The following is a 23,008-nucleotide window of genomic DNA, read 5'->3' as shown; positions in this document are numbered from 1 at the left end:
CCTTAATGGTATGTTTAATTACATCCCTCACTAGTTTTGGAAACTGAAGCCATGAAATGTGAAGTTGTTTCTTTTTGTAATAATGTAAATTACCTTATATTAAGTAATGCTATTAATTATTTTATCCTTAAATCTCTAGGTGCTGAAGTGTTGTATATGAACATGTCAGCATATAACGAAGGTCGGCTTCAGTCATCTTTCTGGATTGTTGATAAACAGCATGTATACATTGGAAGTGCCAGCCTAGATTGGAGATCGTTGGGACAGGTAATTTAATTGAAAAAGTAATCCTATACCCTTGGCAGGTATAATGAGGGGGGGAAAAAAGTAATGTTTGGAAGCCACTTGGATAGCTCTATTTTCTGACAGTTTACTGTCAAAGGTGCCAGCATCAAAAACTGTATTGCCACAGTTTTGATGACTCTTCTATGTTGGCAAAAGTGTATTACTATAAATTTTGCTTCTTTTCATTGTGACAGCTATCTTCCATGGTTATGCTTAGATTTTAAAAATTTGATTGCTTTTATCGATTTCTGTGATGGTTATTGTAAGTTCCAGTTTACTTATTTTATTTTTAAAAAAAAAATTGAGCAAATCTTCTGGTAAACAAACCACTGTGGAAACTCTGTGGTCATATCATGTGAATGACCTTATCCCTCTGATCTGCCATTTAAAAAAGCAAAAACAATATTTGGAAAGACTTCCACACAGATAGTGGGTATTGTCCTGTAATACCCACTACCTTTGGAGAGGGAGAGATTTATGGCTACAGAGAGTCAAATAGTATAATGTTTTTCAAGGACGTATGTGTTAGAGAGAATTCCATATTTTTATTCTTGATAAGCATGAGAGTTGAAGGTCTCTGCCAACAACCACTGCTGAGAACTCTCTATAGTCTGCAACCATTTTGGAGAAGTATTTTATCAGTAATGCAGTTTATTTGGCTTTTTGTAGGTGTGTTTTTTTCTTTCTGCAACAATCTCAGGATCACTAACGGCTGTCATGTTCATTTTTGCTATACCACTGACTGTGTGAGGCTGCTGTCAGTCACATTTATGGAGTGAAAGTTTTGCTTTTAGATCTCAGTAACTGAAATGCACAACAGAGGGGGAAAAGAAGCGGTCCTAGGTAGTTATTAGTTGCAGTAAAAACGCTTACTTTCTAAATACGAGCAGACTCTCAGAAGCACAGGAATAACTGTGAACATAGATTCTAATGATTTTATAAAGAAGAATGTGTGTGTTGGTTGTGTTGAATCTGTTTTGAGCTAAGAGACTGAAAGTCTGAATAAAAACAAATCTACCATTTTAGTAAAGAAAGAGTGGTTAAATGCATTTTTGCTGTTCTTATGATATTAATTTATTTAAAAGGTAACCTTTTAATGTTTACAAAGGAATCTGGAATATTAGTAGAAAAGATGATATTATTAGCAAACCAGCGAAAGTCTTGGCCGAGAGTATGTTGTATTTTCAGTCAATGTAGAAACATACAGTTTGGGCTTTTGGACAGTCTAGAAAATGTAAATTGCCTGTGCCTCATGTGCTATCCTGTCTGTATGTCATAACAAAATAGCTTGTCACAGGATTTATTTAGCTTATAAATATTTTAACTTTGAAACCTCTTCTAACTGGGGGTTTGAGTAGTGGTGAAAATAATAAATGTGGACAAAAGAAACACATCTAACACACAGATTATTATTTATGTACTTATAATCTTTATCAGAGATGCTACAATTCCATATAGGATTGGTCTTCTCATGCTGAAGTAAATCTTAAACCTTCTAATTAATATACGTTAAATTTTGATGCCAGTTACTTGTGGGCCAGTGTTTCAAATGTGATTCCTCACTGTAAATTTTATCACACTTTTCTACATGCATTTTTATTAATCTTCTTGTCATATAACAGTATATTTTCATATGTAGTTATAAGATGAAGCTCAGAAGAATATTTGTTAAGAGCAAAAAGAAATATCTCTGAATTACAGTAAAAAGAGAATCTGCTTTCAATTAGTTGAGAAATGTATGCTGGGGTTTCAGAAGAGCCTAAGGAAATTAGATGCTTGGCTCCTGTTGACGTTAGATATGAGTATCCAATTCCCTTTCTCCAGAGTCACAGGTTAATAAATCAGGGCACCTGTCAAAGAGATCTGATAAGCTTTCCTAAAATAATAGTCTTAAAAAATAAGCTTAGAACTATTGTCATTTTATTCTGAGTTCTTTCCTTAAGCAAAATGCTTAGCACACGCGTGGGACCTAATCTTAAAACCCATGGTGAGCTGAGCCCTCACTGGGGAAACACATCTCCCAAGGGTTCTCATTACCAGAGTCCCAGTGTAGCTGCAAATAAGGGAACTAGGTCCCTCTTTTCTTCTCTCAAAGCAGCCTAAATGACTAAGGACTGAATACCTGATAAATGGCAGATAGTACCTGTTCTGACCCATGTCCTTTCACTTGCCCTGCCGGCAGTAGTGGGATAGGGCTTCTGCAGTTTTGCAGCAAGAGGGGACTTGCTGCAGATGCCACTGCATGTTTCCCATTATATCCTCTTTTGCCTGCAGAGAAAGGACCATGAAAAGACAGCCTGGGCTATTGATTAGTTGAATATGGTCTCTTCATCGGACTTGCAGAGTATCAGAACTGGTGATTATTGAATCAGCAAGCCGCTTTGGCCAGTATTACTAGACCTTGACAGCAAATCACAGAACAAAGTAGGTCTCTCCTATTCTAGAAACATATGGCCTGTCAAGCACAGCAGTTGTCTTCTCACTCAACAAAATATCCAATGTGAGTCAGTCACCTTGTAGCTAACAGTGTCTCATTATTTAGCAGCACAGTTCCAGTGTAAATTATGTGAGTGCATCCATTTTCACATCTAATAATACATAAAGTGTAATGAAAAGCTTCAGATTTTAACTGTACTTTGTTGTCATATCTTTTCACATGCCTGCCCCTGTATTTTCTGCATGTACTGCTTCCTCTGTGCTGTGCATAATTCAGGCCAGTACACTGCATAATTCATACAGGAGCACCTACCTGCTTTGCTGGTATGGCAGCCACACTAAAGATGCAGCAGGTCTCTATGGTACCTCACCCTGGGCTATAGTTCCAGAGCAGACCTACATCTTGCTTGTTAAGGGCCTAAGATGTAGAAATGCTTCTTTGTTGTGGCAGTACAGAGCATTTGACATATGAGTGTGCTAGAGAATATTTACACAAAGTTACTGCAGGAAATATGACTGGGGTTTATTGCTATTTTGTCCCTTTGCCTGGGGCTAAAAAAAAAATAACTAAATCTGTTAGCATAATTTGTCTCTTATGAGGCTAGATCTAAAGCTCAAACAGTGATTTAACTTTTAACAGCTCCTTGGAAAACAACATCAGGACTTACATGCTTTGGTTTTGCAATATTTGTGGAGAATTCTTGACACTAAGCTTGACACTAGAGATCAATCTCATGAAGCTTACTGAGTTTTGTTGCCATTTTCTTGACTTGCCAGCACTGACAAGAAACAATACAAGTATTTTCTTTAAAATCAAATTTTCCACATCAAGGAGAGATTTTCATATGCTGCATTTATTACTTAGGAATAACCTTTAAAGTTGCATATATCCTTGTGCCTCCACTGTCAAAGTTTTAATACTTGCTAGACTCTCAGCTTTGAAATTATAGGCAAGGCTGAGAACACATCCTTACTTTTCAAGTAAAACCGTGTTTCAGTTAGATTACCAGTTTGTCAAAACTAATAATTCTGGCTGAAATCATGCATGCCAGCTATCTGCTTCAGTTTGAAATCAAACCCTACAGGCTATGGAGTTTAGAGTCCCTGAAAACAGGATTTTACAAAAACTGAATGTTTTTTCATTCATAGTGAAATATTTTGATCTCTTCTTCAAACAGGTCTAGATTTTGTGTCAGGGGTGCATCTTTATCTGTTCTTATCAATATAGCTAAATATTGCCCAATTACATAATCTGTTGAAAACTGAGGGTTATGAACAGCCAGAGTTTTTACCCTTTTCTTAGATCTAGTAAGCTGTGTAAGATTTTACCAGTGAAATAATCTAGTTTCTTGCTGTAAATTTTTATAAGCTGATAAAATGATGCCAAATTTGTATAAACAGTGTGTCTTACAAGTTTACCAGCTTGATGAAGGACATCTGGAGAGATGTTCTCTTGTTCTTTACAGTGCCATTCTGACTTCAAAATGTCATTCATGGGGGGCACTAGAAGAGGAAAATTTTTAAGATAACATTTTAAGTTACATTTTGAACTTTTTATTTCATGTAGGAGATGTATGTGATCAACTGTACAACTTCGATCTTGCATTTCACTGATATGCATCTGGTAATGGATGCAATTGATAAAGTATTTTCTGAGAGTTCCCAGATTCTCACCTACTAAGAAGTTGTTCTTATGACCATTGAACAAGCCAAGGAACATCTTTGGGCCATAGCTGTGCAACCTACTTAGGTATATATTTAAGATAATAATGTGTTGAAGTCTTTTTTTTCTGCAAAATACATGCATCTATGTTAAAATGTTTGACTGAAAAATAAGGTCACTCAAACATGCCTAAAATTGAGTATGTATACTGATTAATTTTTGCCTATGGCTTGAACTAATAGCAATCATGATAGCTGTGGTGCTATATTGTAGTTACTAGTTCCTTGACTAGGTAACTTATTAATATACTTATTAAAAGAAAATTGTTATATAACAACTTTTATAATCCATAATATTAAATACAGCACAATAGTTAACAAAAATTTTCATATATTTCTTTTGTTCCATGACTCTCTCCAATAGTTCCAGCAAAGCTTGAAAATATATTTCACTCCTTAATTCAGTTAATGAGCATGAGGTTTGTAACACATTCCCAGTTTTAATCAGCTCAAGAAACACTTCTGGAGCTCTTTATACTAACAACATTTTTGGAAAAGTTTTATTTACACATGAATAATCAAATCCAGTGGGCAAAAAACTGTAATGAATTAGTCGAACCACTTCAGAAAAATGCATTTATGTGCAACAAATAATCAGCTCTTGGAAAATTCTACTACTGAAAATTACTGAAACAAGTAAAAGTAAGCCGATTGTCTTCACTTGAAGTGAAATCAGGCTAATATTAACTTGTCTTGTAGGCAAAAAAAAAAAAAAAGCTTAAATCATGAATACTAACATGTACCACGTAGTTGAGTGTATGTGTGGAGGTTAGTGATCAAATTTGAATGTTTAAGGTCTCAAGTAGAAGCTTGCTGATTGTTCCTTGGAATTGTGGAGTCTGACTGTAAACAAATGGATGGAATGAAAGTGGCAAATCAGGAGTCCTCCAGTTCCTGAAGAGACATGAGAGAGGACCACAGAGTTAGGAAGCTGCTCAGGCCTTGTGCTCATGCATGGAAACTGTTTAGATTGGAGGATGAGTGTTGGGGTACCAGAAAGAAGTGGTATTGAAGCAAAGAAGGGGACCCAAACAGAAGAAGGTGAAGTTCCTTGCTGGAGGAAAAGTCCTTGAAATGGGAGAGATCCTGGAGATTAAAGAGCTGTGGGGAAGGGGGAAGCCTGGGGATTCAAAAAAAGCAGTGGCTGGTGATGGCTGAGAGAGGTAACAGTGAGCAGCCCTGCAGCAGGGACAGACCCAACTTTCTGCTTGGTATTGGGGGCCAGCAGCCACCTCCCTGCAGGAAGAGAAGGAATGGATGGAAAGTGTGAAATATAATCAAGTAGTTGCAAAATCTCCCATGTTGTTGGTTCTTAAACAACCCCAAGATTCAGATCCACTGCAGGTAGTCATTTACTCTGTCTCGCCTGGGACATCTTAAAGCATTATCTCAAAAATTTCTGCTTAAATTTTGGCTCATCTGATATTGAGGAAAAGATCCTAAGCAGATCCATGTTTTTTTTCTCTTAGCTGTGTAAAAACTGCCAGCAGTTTTCTGGATCATTCATTCTTCTGATTAGTTTAAATTCAGATCAGTTTAAGCTGAATGACTGTAAGACGTAATTTTTTTATGGACAAGAAACCAACCAGGTTGTAAAAAATATGATTTTTAAAGGATAGAAAAACAACTAGGCTGGAAAACATACATTTTTAAGGGCAAAAAAATAACCATGGGCACTTGTACTTATTTTCCCATTAATTTTATGTCTCTCTTGGATTCTTTGTGTGATTTGTTTCACTGATAAAAACTAAGGCTTCAAAAAGGCATTTGATTTCTCTTTGTCTTAAAAAAATCTGTCAGAAAGAAGACTGGAAAAATAATTTCTAGTATCTTCACCTATGTATTTATTTATGAAGACATCTTAATTCTTGCTAAATCAGGCTTATGAGTAGAATTTTTGGACCTTTCATGAAATGAATTAGTAGAAGTTTATTTTATCATCTCTGTTGCAAAGGATCAATGATTTGTTCCTGCTGACGCTCAGCAGTGCCTTGGAGCACTTTCTAAAGTGACAGTTGGGTATCTGACAGGACCACTAAACAACAGTATTTCCTTTTCAGGCAGTTTCCTCTCCATCCTCCTCTGACTCTCTTGTTGTTACAAGTTAGAAACTACTAATTGTATTTTCATAATTTAAGGAAATTAGAAAATTAGATAAACTGTCCCAACACTTTTTATCAGGTTGGAAACAGAGACCTGTTTTTTCTGAGGTAATAGGTTTTTACTTGATGGACCTAAGATGTTAAATAAATTCACAAAAGGGTCAAAATACTGTAGGTGAGACATGTGACAGTGCATAAATGAGAAACTCTCTGTGGACTATTTGTCCATTGTGGTTGTTAGTATATAAAACATACTTGTCTCTTTAGGATTTACTCCTACAGCACATGATAGTTGTAGCAATTATGAATTATCAATTACACTTGAAGAATAAGGAATAAGTTGCCTGATTCATTTATTCTGTTAATAATTCAGTTTATTAAACAGTCAAATTAGATAAGATGGAGAGTTATGACAATTATTCAAAAAAGATTTGTTAAGCACCTGATAAACAATGTTATGCTTTTTATGATAAATATGAATAATCTAGTAAATATTTACAGTGAAATTATATTGGATTCTGAATAATTTTCTGGAATTAATAACCCTATAGTCATGGCAGGGTGGGAGGGAAGAAAAGGGAAAAAATTCCAAAACCTTAGTTGGTCAAAAGACACACTTTTGTGTATGTCAATTTTAAGTAAAAACTGATTAAGCAATATTTTATTTGTTCAGTATGAATTAATTTTTTGAACTTAGCTGTAGGAAGGCTTGCAGCAAGATGTCTCCAAGAGTGCCTGAAATGTTGCTCTGTATCTTGCCTGTTATCACCAGACAGGACAGAACTGGCTTGAGAAATAATGGGTCTTGCATTCTAGTTGTTCAGGCTCTCCTCCTTTTAACATAGAAAAATGAGACAAAAGCAAATGTCTGAATTCATCTGTACCACCTTCCCCTCCTCTTGTCTTTTGTGGCAAAAGGACTGATAAAACCTAAACTCCTTGTTTTCCTACTCTGAGATGACAAAAGTTGCTAGATGATGGTATCTCAAGTATTAAGAGGTGCATCTAAAAGGTCAGGTTTGGGGCGCTTTAGGATTGCGGGAATATTGGAGAAGCAAGCCTTTGTTTGCTTGTGGTGGATAAAATCAATTGGAAGCAATCCACATGGTTCTTTACTCAAGTCTCATTTCAGTTACACTGAGGAGACTCATGTGAAGGAGATATAGCTCAAAGGCACGCTTATGAGTGACAAAACTCATCCCGGAATTATCCCTTTTTCTCTTGGTCTTCATTTCTGGGGATATAGATCCTAGTAAAAACTTCCCCAAAATTCAAACGTTTCTGGAATGCTGCCAGGAGCAAATGCAACCTGTGTTTCTTTTTACGTATCTCTCCCAGGGAAAGGGGAATGATGATTTGCTCAAATTACATCCTTGAACGCTGTATTTTCTATTTATTTGTGTGATCAAAATTGTCCTCCTATAAAACCAATATGTAATAAATACTGGATTTCTATATGTCTCACACTACATCATGATTATCTCATTTGTTTCCAGTTTCCCAAAATTTTGCTATAGTGAAGCCACTTCTCAAAACTGATCACTGAGACAGGATCTGCACATTTGCAATTTCTGTTGATGACAGTTGCATCCCCTCTTTACAGAACTGCATAGAGCAAAAGCATGCTATAATCAGTCTTTTTTTTTTTAACTTTTATCTAAATGAGTCTCTTGAAGTTATGTAATGGCGCATCTGGTCCTTTTGAGATAAGATGCTTTGTCTGACAGTGGAATTACATCTTTTCAGTCAAGCAAAACTTATATTGAGAGTTTCCATTTCATACAATCTTGTTCTAGTTTGATTTGTCCCTACTGTGCACTTTTGTCAGTCTCTGCCATCTTCTTCTAATAATGTGCTTAATTGTCTTACTATCCCAGTGGTGTTCAGTATCATATCGCTATTAGTAAATTGAGCAGAGGCCTATAACAGGACACGAGGCTCTTTCAACTTCATTGTCCACCAAGGTTCAATCAATCTCAGGTGGGTAAATACTAGATTGAAAGTACAGGCAACATAATACCGGTATATTTTATCTAAATTAATAAATTAATAAGTTAATAAATCTCTCTTATATAAGACAGAGAATATCTGCTTCTAAAAAGCTTTGATATGCTGTTATCCATGCGATCCAATCCTTAAAAAAAACTAGACTTCATGTGATTTATTTTTATGGCATTATTTCCTGAACTACACAATATTATGAAGATAACATAAAAGTGCAACCCAGATCTTCAAGCATAGGTGAATGAAGTCAATATCTGAAGAAAACAGGTATAAGGAGATACTACAGAGCTGTATTGACAATTAATTACTTCTTTAGTAATTTATTACTTAGAAAGTGTATTACTTTTTTATATTTCATGCTGCACAGAAAGCTAGTTGTATTTTCAGAATTTTTCTGTGATGCTATTACAGCTTGTCCTTCAAAGGACAGGCTGAAAATACATTTATTATTTGCACTAAGAGCTTTTGCCTAGCGTTTCTATCTTTGACCAAATCTAGAACAGTTTAGTGGCTGATACGTATCTCTAAAACTGCAGATTTTCTATTTTCTTTCCTCTTTTTTTTTGGGGGGGGGGTGGCGGGGGAAGATATGTTGCTCTTGGAAATGTGCAGAACTCACAGCATGCATTTATCACAGTGTAAAGTTTGTATTTTTGGAAGTATGATGTTTTGTTTGATTCTTTAACTGAGACAGGCCGCTTTTTCTCTGTTACATCCAGTAAACCAAGACAGTCAGTGTTGCCCATTAGGCTTACTCTGCTTGAAATTTATTATCTATGCATCCAGTATTTACAAATAAATATCAGTGAAGCAAATGGACTATTTGGCTCTGCACTGTTAACAGAGGGCTGGCTAAAGCTGGACAGGAACCTGGGTAATGTGGCTGCTCCACTTGTGTCTCGTGTGTGCTTCATTACTGCCTGGTAGTGCCCTTGACTCCTCCTTACTCCTGTGGGCTTCTGGTTTTGTGATTTAGCTACTGAAAACAGCATGAGACTATATATTCACCTTGCACTTGGAGCCAAAAAGTCTTCTTGTGCCTCCTCAGTTTCGCCGGTTTCTCGATGCAGAGCTGATTCCCAGCTCTGAGGTGCTAGGAAGCTATTCCTGCTTGTCATACTTCTCCCACTGTTGTGCTCCATTCTCACATGCATCATCTGCATTATGTGTTTGTATTTAGTGTAAGAGAAGGCAAAATACAGCAACAGCTTGCTGCATATTTTTATTTGATTTCTGTTGACTGTAGGAGTATGCTCATCACTCTTTTTATGACCCCTGAAATTACAGATCTTCTCTCATCTTTTTTTTTTTTTTCAGTTGCTGTGAAACTTCTGTAGAACAGGTTTACCTACCATTGGAGTAATCAATAATAAATTGTGAATCAATTAGTAATGAATCTGCAGAACAAAATGATGGAATATTCAGTCTGAGCAGATAAACTCACTTCTTTCCAAAGCAGCATGGCATATGCAGGTAGTTGGATACCTGAATACCCTACTGAAAGAGGGTAGATTTAGATTGGATATTAGGAATAAATTGTGAGGGTAGTGAGGCTCTGGAACAGGTTTCCCAGAGAAGTTGTGAATGCCCCACCCTGGAAGTGTTCAAGGCCAGGATGAATGGAGCCCTGAGCAATCTGATCTAGTCAATGGCATTCCTGCCCATGGCAGTGGGGTTGGAACTAGATGATCTTTATGATTGTTTCCAACCCAAACTATTCCATGATCCTATTTTCTTCTCATCTTTTTTTTTTTTTTTAGTTGTTGTGAAATTTCTGTAGAATAGGTTTACCTGCCATTGGAGTAATCAATAATAAATTGTAAATCAATAATAAGCCTGCACAGCAAAATGATGGAATATCCAGTTTGAATAGATAAACTCACTTCTTTCTGAAGCAGCATAGGATATTCAGGTAGTTGAATCTCCAAAACTCAGAGGAAAAGAGAAAGTTCTTTCTCCAGTAAAACTAACCTTATAATCATTTGCTTGCTTTTTAATACTTGCCATACCATCACTATGTCTTAATTAAGAGTCATATATGTTGCAAAGAGAGTGTTATCAGAGGTTCTGCTTTATGACTGGTCCCTCAGGTACTTGACAAATAGTATCAGTATATTAGGATTATCAGATTCAAGAGTTTTGGATGGATTCTACAAGTGTTTAGGGAACTGGAGGCATGCAGGAATTTGCTGCCAGAACACGCACAGTACACCACTGCACACAAGACAGAAAATCATCCATACAACTGTGTGCAAAACAAGACAGCTTTAAAGACATCTTTTGCTATCTCGAAGCAAACAGGCAGGCAGTGTGGTGAGTAGACAGCACTGGTGAGGTGTGCTTGCCTGAGTCCATGGTCTAGAGATAAGACTAAGTAGTGTAAAAGTTAAGCTGCTGAAATTTGAAAAAATTGTTTGGAAGGATCTCTCAGATACTACATCACAAATAGCTCATCCAGTGACTGTCTTGCCTTAAAAAAAAAAATTGAAAGGCGGCATTGGTCACAGTGATGAGAATGGTTTCCAGGCACACCTCTGTAAAGCCTGTCTGCAGTGATCAGTAAAGCAGAAGGGCTCAAATTGAATTTATAGATCCTCCAACCAATTGAACTTGTAAATCCTGTAGTTTCATGTGTGTTGAGTTTATTAAGAAACCCTGAAATTCACACAATGTGAATCAATGCAGTTGCTGCACTAGAATGTTTTTTTGGTTTCTTTGCCAGAGATGGCTTTCAGACAGCCTGCACAAAGTGAGTGCAGCGGAACTTGACCTGTTTGCACCTATCAGTCCTGCTTTTCTCAAGACCAAGCCAGATTGCACTGGACAGGGCTAAAGTTTGTGCTGCACGTCTGTACCAGAGCCGAATGCTGGAGTTCAAGAGCATAGGGGTAGGCATGCCCTTCCTTAAGAGTCTTAAGGCTAGTGTGGCCTTTTAGAATCATAGAATCATTTAGAGTCCAATTGTTAATGATTTTGTTTTTCCCAGATAACAATACAGGCTACATAGTGTGATCCAGGGTTCCAGCATCTGCCTCAACAACTGGTGGTAGAGTCTGAAATAATCAGGAAACTTACATGGATATGAGAAAAGCCGTAAATTCACCACTTTCCCAAAAATGTGATTTATATTATGCTGGAAGTAAAACTGTTCATTAAAACCCAGCTAAATTTCTGAAGAGGAGCTAATGCACCACAGTCTATTCTGACATCTTCCACAAGAATTTGCTGGCAACTAATCTTGGTCAGTGATGTTAATGGATGGAGGCGGATTCCCCTCAGAGGGATTTAGTGGTTAGCATACCCCATCAGATTAATCTTGTTCAACTGAAAAAATAACATCATTAAAATAATTGTGAAAGTTATGCACACACACTTTGATATTGCACAGATGACAGTTCCCCTCTAAAAAAATGTCTTCATTCAGAACTGCCTCAACTCCAGAATGTTCCCAAATGGAGCCTGGTCACCTCTTGCTTTAGCAGTTGAATCCTTTCATGGAAAATGGGATTTAGTATTGTCCTGTGAAAAAAACACACAGTAAATCAGGCTGAAATACCATGCCATAAATCTCCATGAGTCAGGGTAAGGAAAGGCAATCATCTCAGTCATTCTATCAAAGAAAAATTATTCTGCAGTTCAGAATAAAATCTCATCTTTCTGTACCCATAAGTCATCAAGCAGAACAAAACAGGTTCTGACAAAGCATTCCTTCTATATGAATGTGTAGCATTAATGTCATCACTAACCTTTTCAGATTTTGATATTGTCGTCATAAGCATCAAGGTCTGGTTTGGAAGTCATCATGCAGTCACCTTTCTTAACTTATCTAAGTAAACAGTAGTCATCAAAACAGTGAAATCATTGATGTTTCCCTGGAACTGCTCAGTGGCAACCTATTAATCCTTGCTTGAGGGAGGTGTATTGCGCAGGCAGCGCTTGCAAACAGAATTGTTAAGTGTATTTTCAGAAAACTGCAGAAGTCATGAAAATCATGGTATTGGACAGGCCAATTTTGCTAATCAGGTTGTTGACTTATTAGGCATTTTTATCAAATTTAATGCTGGAGCACCTCACCTCACAAAAAAAAGCTGAGGAAACTGGGTCTGTTTAGCCTGGAGAAGAGATGACTGACAGGGGACCTCATCAATGTCTAAAAGTATCTGAAGGGAGCATGTCAAGAAGATGGAACCAGGCACTTCTTGGTGGTGCCAAGCAATAGGACAAGAGGCAACAGGCAGAAACTGATGCAGTTTCACCTGAACATAAGAAAGCACTTCTTTACTGTGCAGGTGTCCACACATGGGAACAGATTGCCCAGAGGGGTTGTGTCCGCGCTAGAGATATTCCAGAACTGTCTGGATGCAATCCTGGGCCATGTGCTCTAGGATGACCCTGCTTGAGCTGAACTAGATGACCTCCAGTGGTCCCTTCCAGCCTTACCCGTCCCAATTCTGTGTTCCCAATTTTACTGCTAGAGTCAGGAGGCACAAATATGATGTATTAATATACCAGGACCATATCCTTACAGGAGATGTTACTTCCATATTGAAGCAGCCAGAAACCCCACAAATATCTAAGATAGCTACTTATACGAAAAGGACAGAGAGCAACGGTGGATTTCTGAAACAGATTTTCATATCAGTTACCCATTGTCCTGGGGCTGTCTGTGTACTGTTTTGCTAAATTGTCTCACCTATCTAAACTGCTTGGATTTCTAGCTTACCTCAAGGTCTTATATACTGAGTTTAATCAAGGCTCAGTCAAAAGTTGAGTAGCACTTTTGGCCCTCAGCTTACATCCATTAAAAAAGGGTTTGAATTCTGATCAGGCAGTCTGGCCAAGCTCAAGTTATAGCAATAATTCATATGCAATGTCATTTTCCAGCTTGTGTCCCCAGCATGCCTGCCACCAATCTCTATTCAGTTTGCGAAAGGAAAACCCGCTGTGTGTGTCAGCAATGTTATAAATAATGCATCCAATTAGTCAACGACGTGCTGTTGCATTTCCCTGAAGGCCATGAATCTGAAAGCCCCAAAGAAACTGCTTTGAGGGAAATGTTTAGACATAAATATTGCCCTTACTCTGAGGTTAGACCTTTGCACTCTCCTCTCTCTGTTGTACAGCAGGAGACATATGGAGGCTGCCCTTTGCAGCATTACATAGGATGAGAACAAATGCTAAGAGCTCGTGCTGTGATTTCCAGCTGCGTGAAGAGAATGCAAGATAAGGGCTGACAGGACAGGTTCCAATGCTTGGAAGATGGAAAGAGGCTGTGGGAGGTACGCGCGTGTGTGGTGAAGGAGAGGCCCCTTCAGAAGCTAGAAGGATCTTTCACTTCACCTTTTAGGTTTTTTATGGTTCCACTGAGGTAGTGAATTTTTTAATGTCATATGAATGACACCGGGACTGAAATGTGATGCAGCTTGCCAGCAGTGAGATGGAGGCCAGCGCAACGTGGTCCTTTTCTTCCCAGCCTGCACTTTTCTTTGATACAAGAAACAAAAACTGTGTTTCAAAAGAGGAACAGAATCAAATTAGAATTCATATTAATTAGATTTCCTGCAGTAAAACAAGAAATAAATCAAATATGATTCTGGAAAAGTGTTTTCATGCAGTTGCAAGCTTGCATTTCCCCTAAAGAGATACTTGTGCTTGCTTTGAGGGGGTAATGAAACTGTAAACTGAAAAGTCATTTGAAAATGATAAATTAGGCTGTGATTATGCCAAGTGATATTAATTATGCTGATAGATTACATAGCAAGGAATTTTTAACTGATTCAGCTCTACCTTCTGGCTTGCTCTGACACTTAGCAATGTGTCAGGCTTGATTTGTTAGTGAGCTTCATGAACAGCAGTAAGAAAGACTAAATTTGCACTCAATTCTATGTGAACATCATCACAGAGTGGTTCATGGTTTAAACAAATTATATTTGAATTGTTTGTACAAACAGATTGAATTTTGCTGAGTTTTTTGTAGCAACAGAGCTACGAAATAGAAGGAAGAAGAAAAATATGATGGGGCTTCTTTCTAATGTGACAAGGACATGGGTGATTTCTGTTTTTCTGCTTTGAAGATGCATTGCTACCTCTTCCTCACAAAATTCTTTTTAAACCACACCATTTTAAAAGAAACTCTCCTTCTGCCTGCATGTCTAGCTTGCTTTTCATCTCATCAGCCATACCTTTCAGCAGAAATGAAATGCTGAACCTAATTTTTTTTCTCAGTATGGTTTTCTTAAGATCAGGATGCTATGCAAAATAATAGTGAGACTGAAATGAAATGGAAATTAGTAAAGCATCACTGTGCAGTTTTGTGTTCTTGACCTGTGGAGCAGCAGAAAAAGGAAGGGGACACAAAAATTAGCAGCTCCTAAAAGATCTCCTCTGTCTTATTGTAGCAGCTTTTTGCCATTAGGTAATATTAGTAAAAATAATGTATGAAGTTGTAACTTCATGGGACTTTTATTCTGGAAGAACTACAGACCAAAATCCATCAAATGTTCTTTCTAGAGGTGTGAATTAAAAACCAGTGGACTACTAGTGGCTGCCAATTCAGTTGTGCTTTATCAGCTCCAGTGGGGTACAGTCAGTCCACTTATGTCCCTTCCTTTCCTTTAGTGAAAACATGTCATGGCTTTACACTGCCATTCAGTGCCAATGCTGGGTGCACTCTGTCAAATGCATCACCTCTTCTTGGTCACATCCTCAGATTTATTTCCAGCATGGTGGCTTGAGTGATGGTTTTTCAGTGATGAGATTGAGTCCCCAGCTCAGGTTGAGACTGCATAATTTTCTCAAGTGGAAGAGACTTTTTTTCATGTTCATTAGAAATTCTGCCTGGTGATTATTTTCAAATCACTTAAGACTAAGATGAAAATTAACCTTTGGCCTTAGATGACAGAAACATAAAATGCAGACAGCTGTGGTCCATAGGCCAGGCACAAGAGAGATCCACGTGCAAGACTCACTAAGTGATTAATTGGAGAATGGTTAAGAGTTGAATATAGAATTTTCAAAATGCCATTTATTCAATAAAAGTGTCTACAGAAAAAAGAAAGAGTAACACAATTAAACAATGAGAGAGTTAATCTCAAAATTTAATCTGTTTGCATTCTCTAAGTAATCTATAAAAGCATCTGTCAAAATAACAGGGAATTCAAGTAAGAACATTTATTATGCCCTAGATGATTTCTGACAGCCAAAGATGCTGTTAATTTAGATTTATTCACTCTCCGATAGTTTAAGCTAGATGGGGTTTTGCTAACTTTCTGAGAAAACAGTGCTTTCCCATTTGTATTAACCTTTCTATTTTCTATTTCCCAATATCAATGTAGCTCCCATGTTCTTAGCAACATGGAAGGAAACAGTGGAAGTCAGAGCAGAAGCAGGACTGTGCTGGATTTGAATTTCACTGAACCACTTTTGATTGCAACGTAACAAAATGTGAAGTCTCTGCACTGTTTTACTGTCCAAGTACTGAGAGTAGATTTTGGCTCAGGAACATAAGGGTAGGTTGCAGTTTCTAGAGAAATGTTAGCTGAGGTACATGCTTTTGCATATGGTGGACTGTAGTATCTGCACAGGTTTTGTGAGAAGGAGCCAGGCAGTGCTACAGCCTTCTCAGCCTCTTCAGCATCAGGTTGCATTTTTGGTTTACATCAAAATGATGGCTGTCTGAGTGGGGTCGTTGCACTGGATGCATTTGTGACAAGCACTACCCCTGTCATCCCATTACAGCAAAGTGTGCTGCAACAGTCACAGCAAACAATACTGCACAAAGAAACACTTTTCTCTTTCTCAAATCTCTTTGTCTCTCTCCCTCCTCTGGTGATGGTCACTCCCATCAGAAGGCCCTTCTCTTGCACTGCTGCGACATGCCACCCCCTTGGCTGTTACTTGTGCCTGGCATAGGATGGGCGTGTATGTCTGCCCGGCAGGTTTTGGTGAGTGAGAAAGAGTAGCTGCACAGGGGCAGCCTTAAGATGTTGCTATTTATGATTGGAAAACATTCGCTCAGTATTAAATGATACCAGATGAAAACATAAGGGAGGGCTGCAGTAGGGATCAGGTAAGATGATAATGAAAAAGAACATATGTTTGGAGTACAGGCTAACTGGATAATTAGAACATATTTTACGAAAAGATGAGTGTACCCCTGTAACTAACTGTGAGTTGCTTTCTGGTGGTAATGAATACATTGTATATCATTTTTCTTTAGAAGCTATTGGAATCTTAAGTCCTTTTACGCCTTACAAATTGATTTATCAGTACTGTATGCTTTTTGTTACTCTATTACTCTACCCTGTTGTGATTCTGGCTTTGCTCAATCATTCATTTATAAATTGGTCATTAAAAAAATCAGAGGCTTGAAAGCACAATTAAATACGTTTTCAAACACAAGCAAATGGCAGATGCACACAGTCTGGGACACAAAAAGTCATTTAGTAAATTTAGTTTGCAATAGGCTACCTGTAATTAAATAGGAGTCTCTGTAGCACAGGCAATGGACTCTGGCATCTGCCAGTGGCCAGAGCTTTTGGGCAAGTGGCAGTTAATGCCTGAGGAGAGCTGCTTGTTGTTTGCAGGATCAAATTCGAGTGCAAACAACTACTAAAAACTTTTTCAATAAACAGGGGGTTTTCTAAAGCTTCCTGGTACATTTGCCACAATTCAGATATTGCAAGCTGTGAACCAGATTGTGCCACTCTTATGTAGGTCAAATAGTACCTTGCCTACGCAGTGGGGTTGTCTCTTAGAGTGCAGCTCAAGGTAAATATAAAATATGCTGTCTAGTCTGCACAGTGCAGGGTCAGGACACATCGTACGCCTTGTCTGACCCCTGATCCAAACGTACTTGAGAAGTTTTGCTAACATTGTTTCTCAGATTAAGAAGTTTACAGTGTTATATGTCCACAACCTGGGTTGTTCAGGTTCTTTTCCCATATTTTTTCTTCATTTTGCAAATGATGCCTACAAATGTACACAGAAAAAGAATAAGCAAAAATTCTTGTCTGTGAAATCCTGCTTTTTACCCAGTCTAGTAAGGAATTCCTCCTCTTGTCATGAAAATTACTGTTTTTCTAGCTAGGCCACATTTATTACTTTTTGTAGCTTAACTGTTTTCTGTGCAACATTGCACAATGGGTTGAAGCTACATTTCTTGAGTCTGGTGTAGTTATTCACTTTTCTGTTGCTTTAAGAGGGCCTTTACTAGCAAAAAAGACAAACAGTAATTTGGTAGTCTTTAAAAGTTGCTCTGCAGAAAAATAAACAGCACAGGGAAGAACCAGGAAAACCAGCTTCCATATTTTTCATTCTTTGAGAAGAGCATGCATGGTGGTTCTTAACAAAGAGGGGAAGAAACCTGCTCATGAGAGGACACAAAAGTCTCTGTGCAAATAACCATTCCTGTTCCCAGTCCCTAGCACATGCCCTGGAAATGTCACTCACAAGCAACTTTAACATCCAAATATTTCTGTTCCATTCTGAGGTAATCAAATTTGTGACTCATTTCAGATTTACCTTCCTTAGTTTTATTAAGATTTTGATTTCTTGAGATCTTCTTCACTTTAATTTTCCAGTGATGTTTTCATTACTTTATTAATTGCTCTTAAAACTCAGGATGAAGAAATACTTTGCCTTAAGAGCTCCTACCCTGAAGGATTTTACCTTAAGAGATACCTCAGATGATGCTTTGCTGTAGGTTTCCATCATGACAAGCTGAGGAGCAACACTCAGATTTTGATTCTTTCAATATAGATGTTTTTTTCTTCTTCTCATCTGAGATTACTTAAAAAAAATAGTTGGTAATGACAGCAGCTCTCAAACTGAAGAGAAAGTCTTTTCCCTTATCTAGATGTCATCCTACTTTGTACTAAATCTGTCACCAGTACATCCTTGCTGCCCCCTATGCCTCTAGGATGATAGGCTTTGTGATTAATAGGAAAAAGAGCAGTCTCTCCTCACCTCAGGGTATGGGAGTAAAAATAGTCTCAGTGTGGAAGACACTTCTGAAACAGAGGGGATTTTTTGTCTTCAAACCTATTGGGGCTGTTGTACAAAAAAGGAGATGGGTGGGGTTTTACTGCATACACGTATTGTTTGCATTTCAAGGTAATGTATCATACCCAAATGTCACAAAGACTAACATATAACCTGGTTTCTTGAGAAAATTCAGTCTGCACAAGTATCAGAGTTGCTCTCTGCCCTCTTCCTATAGCTTTGAATTTGCTTTTCAGGTTCAGTCAAATTTGAACTTAAGTTCATAAAAAGTTAATGAAAACAGGCAGCTGGGTAAAGAGGATAACTGTTTTCCCAGCGAGGGAAAGGAGGAGCCCTGTCTGTATCATGTACTAGGAAATCCCCACGGGGGAGAGCTCTTATCATGGCTTCAGAAGCAGGAAAATCTTTGATCAGTGCTTGCTGCCAGAGAAGCCAACTGCAAGATGCAACACCTTGGAAAGGCTTTGTTCCAGCCTGCAGTTTGAGTGTAGCTGCTGCAAATGGGTGAGCAGCAGGGCCTCAGCCAGGGCACCACCTTGGCTCCTGGTCCACAGGAGGGTCAAGTTCCTGTGCAAAATGGGCTGCTCCTTGTGTGTGCTGGTTTGTTGGGAGAGGCTGGTGGTAAGGCACGGCTAATGCTTCGTTTTGCAGTCAGACTAGGTGGTGATCTGTTAAAATTGCATTTAGCAAAACCCATTAGTGCCCATGGCTTCCTCCCTATCTCTGTACATGAGGAAGCACTTAGGCAGAAGGGCAATCCTTTAATTCACAGAGAGAGGACACACTGCAAGCATTCCTGTTCACAGGAGAGCTGTTCACGCAGATGCAATCCTAGCAGCTTTTGGTGTGCTGTGAGGACACTATTTTATATTTACTTTCAATAGAAGGGATAAAGTAGAATAGTAATAATAGGACTGATAAATGAAAGGAAAACTGTAACCACATAATTATGTCAGAATCAACTAACAGCCGTGAAAAGCAGATTAAACCACATTATGCAGATAGATGTAACAGAATACTATTAGTAAGTCCTTTGCAATGGCATGCCTGGCAATTAAGAGAACCATATTGGCAGCACATGGTGAAAACAGTGATAATGTATAGTTAAAAATATTTGGAGACAAACAGTGCACAGAGTACAGGGACAGCCTAGAAGTGAATACTGAGGAGTGTCCTCAGAGATACCAGCACCCAAGGGAAAAACCAAAGATGTTATCCCTAATAGACTCGTTGAGTAGGATGTTGGTCATATTTATATTTATCATCTAAATTAATTTACTGTCCTATCCATAAATGAAAGGCTGCAGTGCAGCAAGTAGTCTGTCTTTTCCAACTATCCACAAATTTCAGGTTGTGCAGGCTAACAGAGGAATTCCATTTTTTCTTTTGAATTAAAGAACCTTGCAGAAATATTCTGATTAAGGCAGTAAAAATATTAGGTAATGTTCCCGTGTTTGCAATTATTAAGAAAATATTTGGGAATGAGATACCTCAGTGTTGTGTATTCTTATGTATGTGGTATTTCCAGGTTGGGAACCTGAAGAATGTGTCACCCATGAGTTTCTTTCTTGCTGGAGTATTGCTATTTGTTGTTTTCTCTCACCCACCACAGAAAGAGTCAAGGTTCAATTCTATCCTTCGCTTTCCCTCTGCCCACTCTTGCAGAGCAGTTCTTATCTGCAGTCAGGGAGAATTGTGCAGGAACAAGCTCTGAGATAATGTCAGTGTGGGGTTCAGAGTTCCCACAGGCTTTATGGAAAGATACGCTTCTACCAGAAACTAGTTCATGTGACTGTGGAGATCTCATCTAAGGGAATAAAACCTGTGGGAATATTTTGGTGTCAAAGGGTGAGCATGCTGGAGAGCTCATACTCCTTCATTTTCTTCATCATGCCAGGCAGACTTCACAGCCGTGTACCAAGAGAGTTTGCTTGCAGAAAACCAGCATAGATTCTTTAACTATTTATCCTACATGTTGTTTTCCAACAGGTTTGTGCAGATTTTCTTCTTGCTTTATATTAGGAGATGGCTGAACTAGTGTGAAATGCAGGTAATGAGAGGTCAATAGCATCTGGGCCCACAGCAGTGCTTTCCTAAGCTGTTCTAAAGCAAAGAAAGGGAGAGAGTGTGCACATGGTTACATTTTGATTATAGAAGCCAGGCAATATGTTTATAAATGAAATTCTGTCAAAATCTTGAGTACTAGGGATCTACAATTAATGAAATCTCTGCCAACCAGGATTTATGATGATTTAAGACCAGGAGAAATACCTTTACTTAAATGAAGAAGTGAGACTGTAGGAGAAGACGACTGTCTGTAGAAGGCTAAAAAATTTAATTGTACTCTGATGTCTATATTTACTTGAACTATTTTTCCTCATAATTTATATGTGAGAATGTTGATGTTTACAGAGCACTTTTCATGAGAGATGAGTGTCATTATCTCCCTTTTAACACATGAAGAAATTGACACCCAGAAATTTGGGGTACCCTAGGTGAGGTACTATATCATAGCAATGGGGGAGGCAAGAACCCAACCTCTTGATGTCCTAATTGGGTATACTATTTACTGGATCACAGTGTATTTAATAGCGAAGTAAATTTAGCTACTGATAGTATTAAACACCTGTTATTTCATCCTTTTATTTGAAGCTGGAGTATCATTCCTTCTCCAGCAGCAAAATAACCTCAATCCATTTCCTTCACCTTTTGCAGAACTGACAGAAAACAAACTGTTACCGAAGTAAGAAGCTATCACTGATAATGTGTGCTATTACATAACCCAGAAGAAAGGCTGCCTTTTCTCTAAATAAAATATAAAAAGAATAAATAAAAACCACTTTAGCCTAGAGTAAAACCTTGAGCAACACCTATAACAAACATGGTGTCACTTCAAAATTGTGTCCATCCATGAAGTGTCTTATATTCTATTATGACATGCAGCTCAGTCATACCCTGAATGTGCAAATCCTGTTACAGCTTTTGCCTCCTCTTGGCTTTTGAAGATAGAGCTTGTGTGTTTGCCTTTAGAGGAGTATTGGAAGAAACTTTCTTGCAGTTGGCAGTAATGTCGATGAGCTCAAGGCCCACTTCTGGAAGAGTACTTCTCAGGGACTCTTACGTTCTTGCTGCATACTTGCACAGATCTGTCAGCCAAAATATCACTAACTATATAACTTTTAATTTCACAGATGAAGGAACTTGGCGTCATTGTATACAACTGCAGCTGCCTGGTCCTGGATTTACAGAGGATATTTGCCTTGTATAGCTCATTAAGATACAAGAATAAAATACCTCCGAGTTGGTCTAAGAGACTATATGGAGTGTACGATACTCAAAATAAACTGACACTGCAGCTGAACGAGACAAAATCAGAAGCTTTTGTGTCGGTAAGTTCTGAAATGAGTTGCAGAGACGGAGGGAAGAGAAGAAACTTATTTAACCCATCAGATTTTTGGAAGACCTGGAAATTTGACAAATCAGAGTATTTTTTTTTATTCTGATTTCTGTGACATTATTCATACATGCCATTTGCCAGGACTGAAGATGCTGCAGGGTTTCATTTGAGTGTTATTCTTTTTCCCTTTCTCTGTAATGTTCACCACTTTTCCACTTGTGTTGAAAAATGATAGGGAAGCCCTTCAAATTAGATTCTTTTATTTACACTAGTAGATAGAACATGAATTACTTAGAAGTAAATGAACCTTTAATCAGACATAGACAATAATACAGGATAAGCTTGATATCAGAGCTTGCATTTTTATCTATGTAATTTACAAGGATTCACCCTGTTCCATTGAAAGCATTTGTACTTCTGTACAACATCATCTACTTCAGCTTTATTTTTAAATGACATTTTAAAACTTCAAGCAGTGATCCTCATGGAAGCACTGTCTGTGCATGTACTTTTAATGGAAAGAAATAGAGCAGTCCTCCACCTCAGCAACCATGTAGCAAAACTGGAAAAAAGTACACACTGAGATAGAGATGATGAAAGATGTGGAGTGTCTTTCATTTGGGAGGTAATTACATGAGTATAAACAACCTCTTCAAAATCAGGAATTTAATGCAGTTGCTAAGAGTTACTTTCCATTCTTTACCAAACAATGCGCAAAACCCTCATTGCTTTATAACCAGTTATGTCTAAAAGAACACAAGACATGTAGCACACTGTTAAGTTGTACAGCCACTAGCACAGGACATTGGTGCAGATGAGTGGTTAATACAGGGCAGGGTTTACCTTCACCTGCTGGGAGCCAGGCAGTTTTCCACTGTCCAGGATTTTTCATACTCCTACAATCACTGGAGAGACAGAGAACTATTTTGGAGTGAAAACCTGGAAGTGCCTAAGACAGCCAGAATTAATAGCTGTTTGAAAATATGGACACTTCCATTGATCTGGAGAACCTTAAGGACTAGCTTAAATGAGAGACTGGCTGTTGGACAGTTAGCAAATG

The 23,008-nt window shown here is 38.1% G+C and overlaps 1 protein-coding gene across 4 annotated transcripts in view; it reads left to right on the top strand.

The window, feature by feature from the left end:
• Nucleotides 1-23,008, top strand: part of PLD5 (phospholipase D family member 5) — a 177,280-nt gene that overhangs the window by 141,093 nt on the left and 13,179 nt on the right. For all 4 annotated transcript variants that reach the window (XM_017806839.1, XM_017806840.1, XM_017806841.1 and 1 more), the window contains exons 5-6: nucleotides 140-267; nucleotides 21,743-21,940. In XM_017806839.1, the coding sequence (XP_017662328.1) occupies nucleotides 140-267; nucleotides 21,743-21,940 (326 nt within the window). The remainder of the gene's footprint in view (nucleotides 1-139; nucleotides 268-21,742; nucleotides 21,941-23,008) is intronic.

The sequence above is a fragment of the Lepidothrix coronata genome, unplaced genomic scaffold, assembly GCF_001604755.1.
Source record: "Lepidothrix coronata isolate B3197 unplaced genomic scaffold, Lepidothrix_coronata-1.0 Scaffold16, whole genome shotgun sequence".
NCBI classification, from domain to species: domain Eukaryota; kingdom Metazoa; phylum Chordata; class Aves; order Passeriformes; family Pipridae; genus Lepidothrix; species Lepidothrix coronata.
This window is presented reverse-complemented; position numbering and strand designations above follow the sequence as displayed.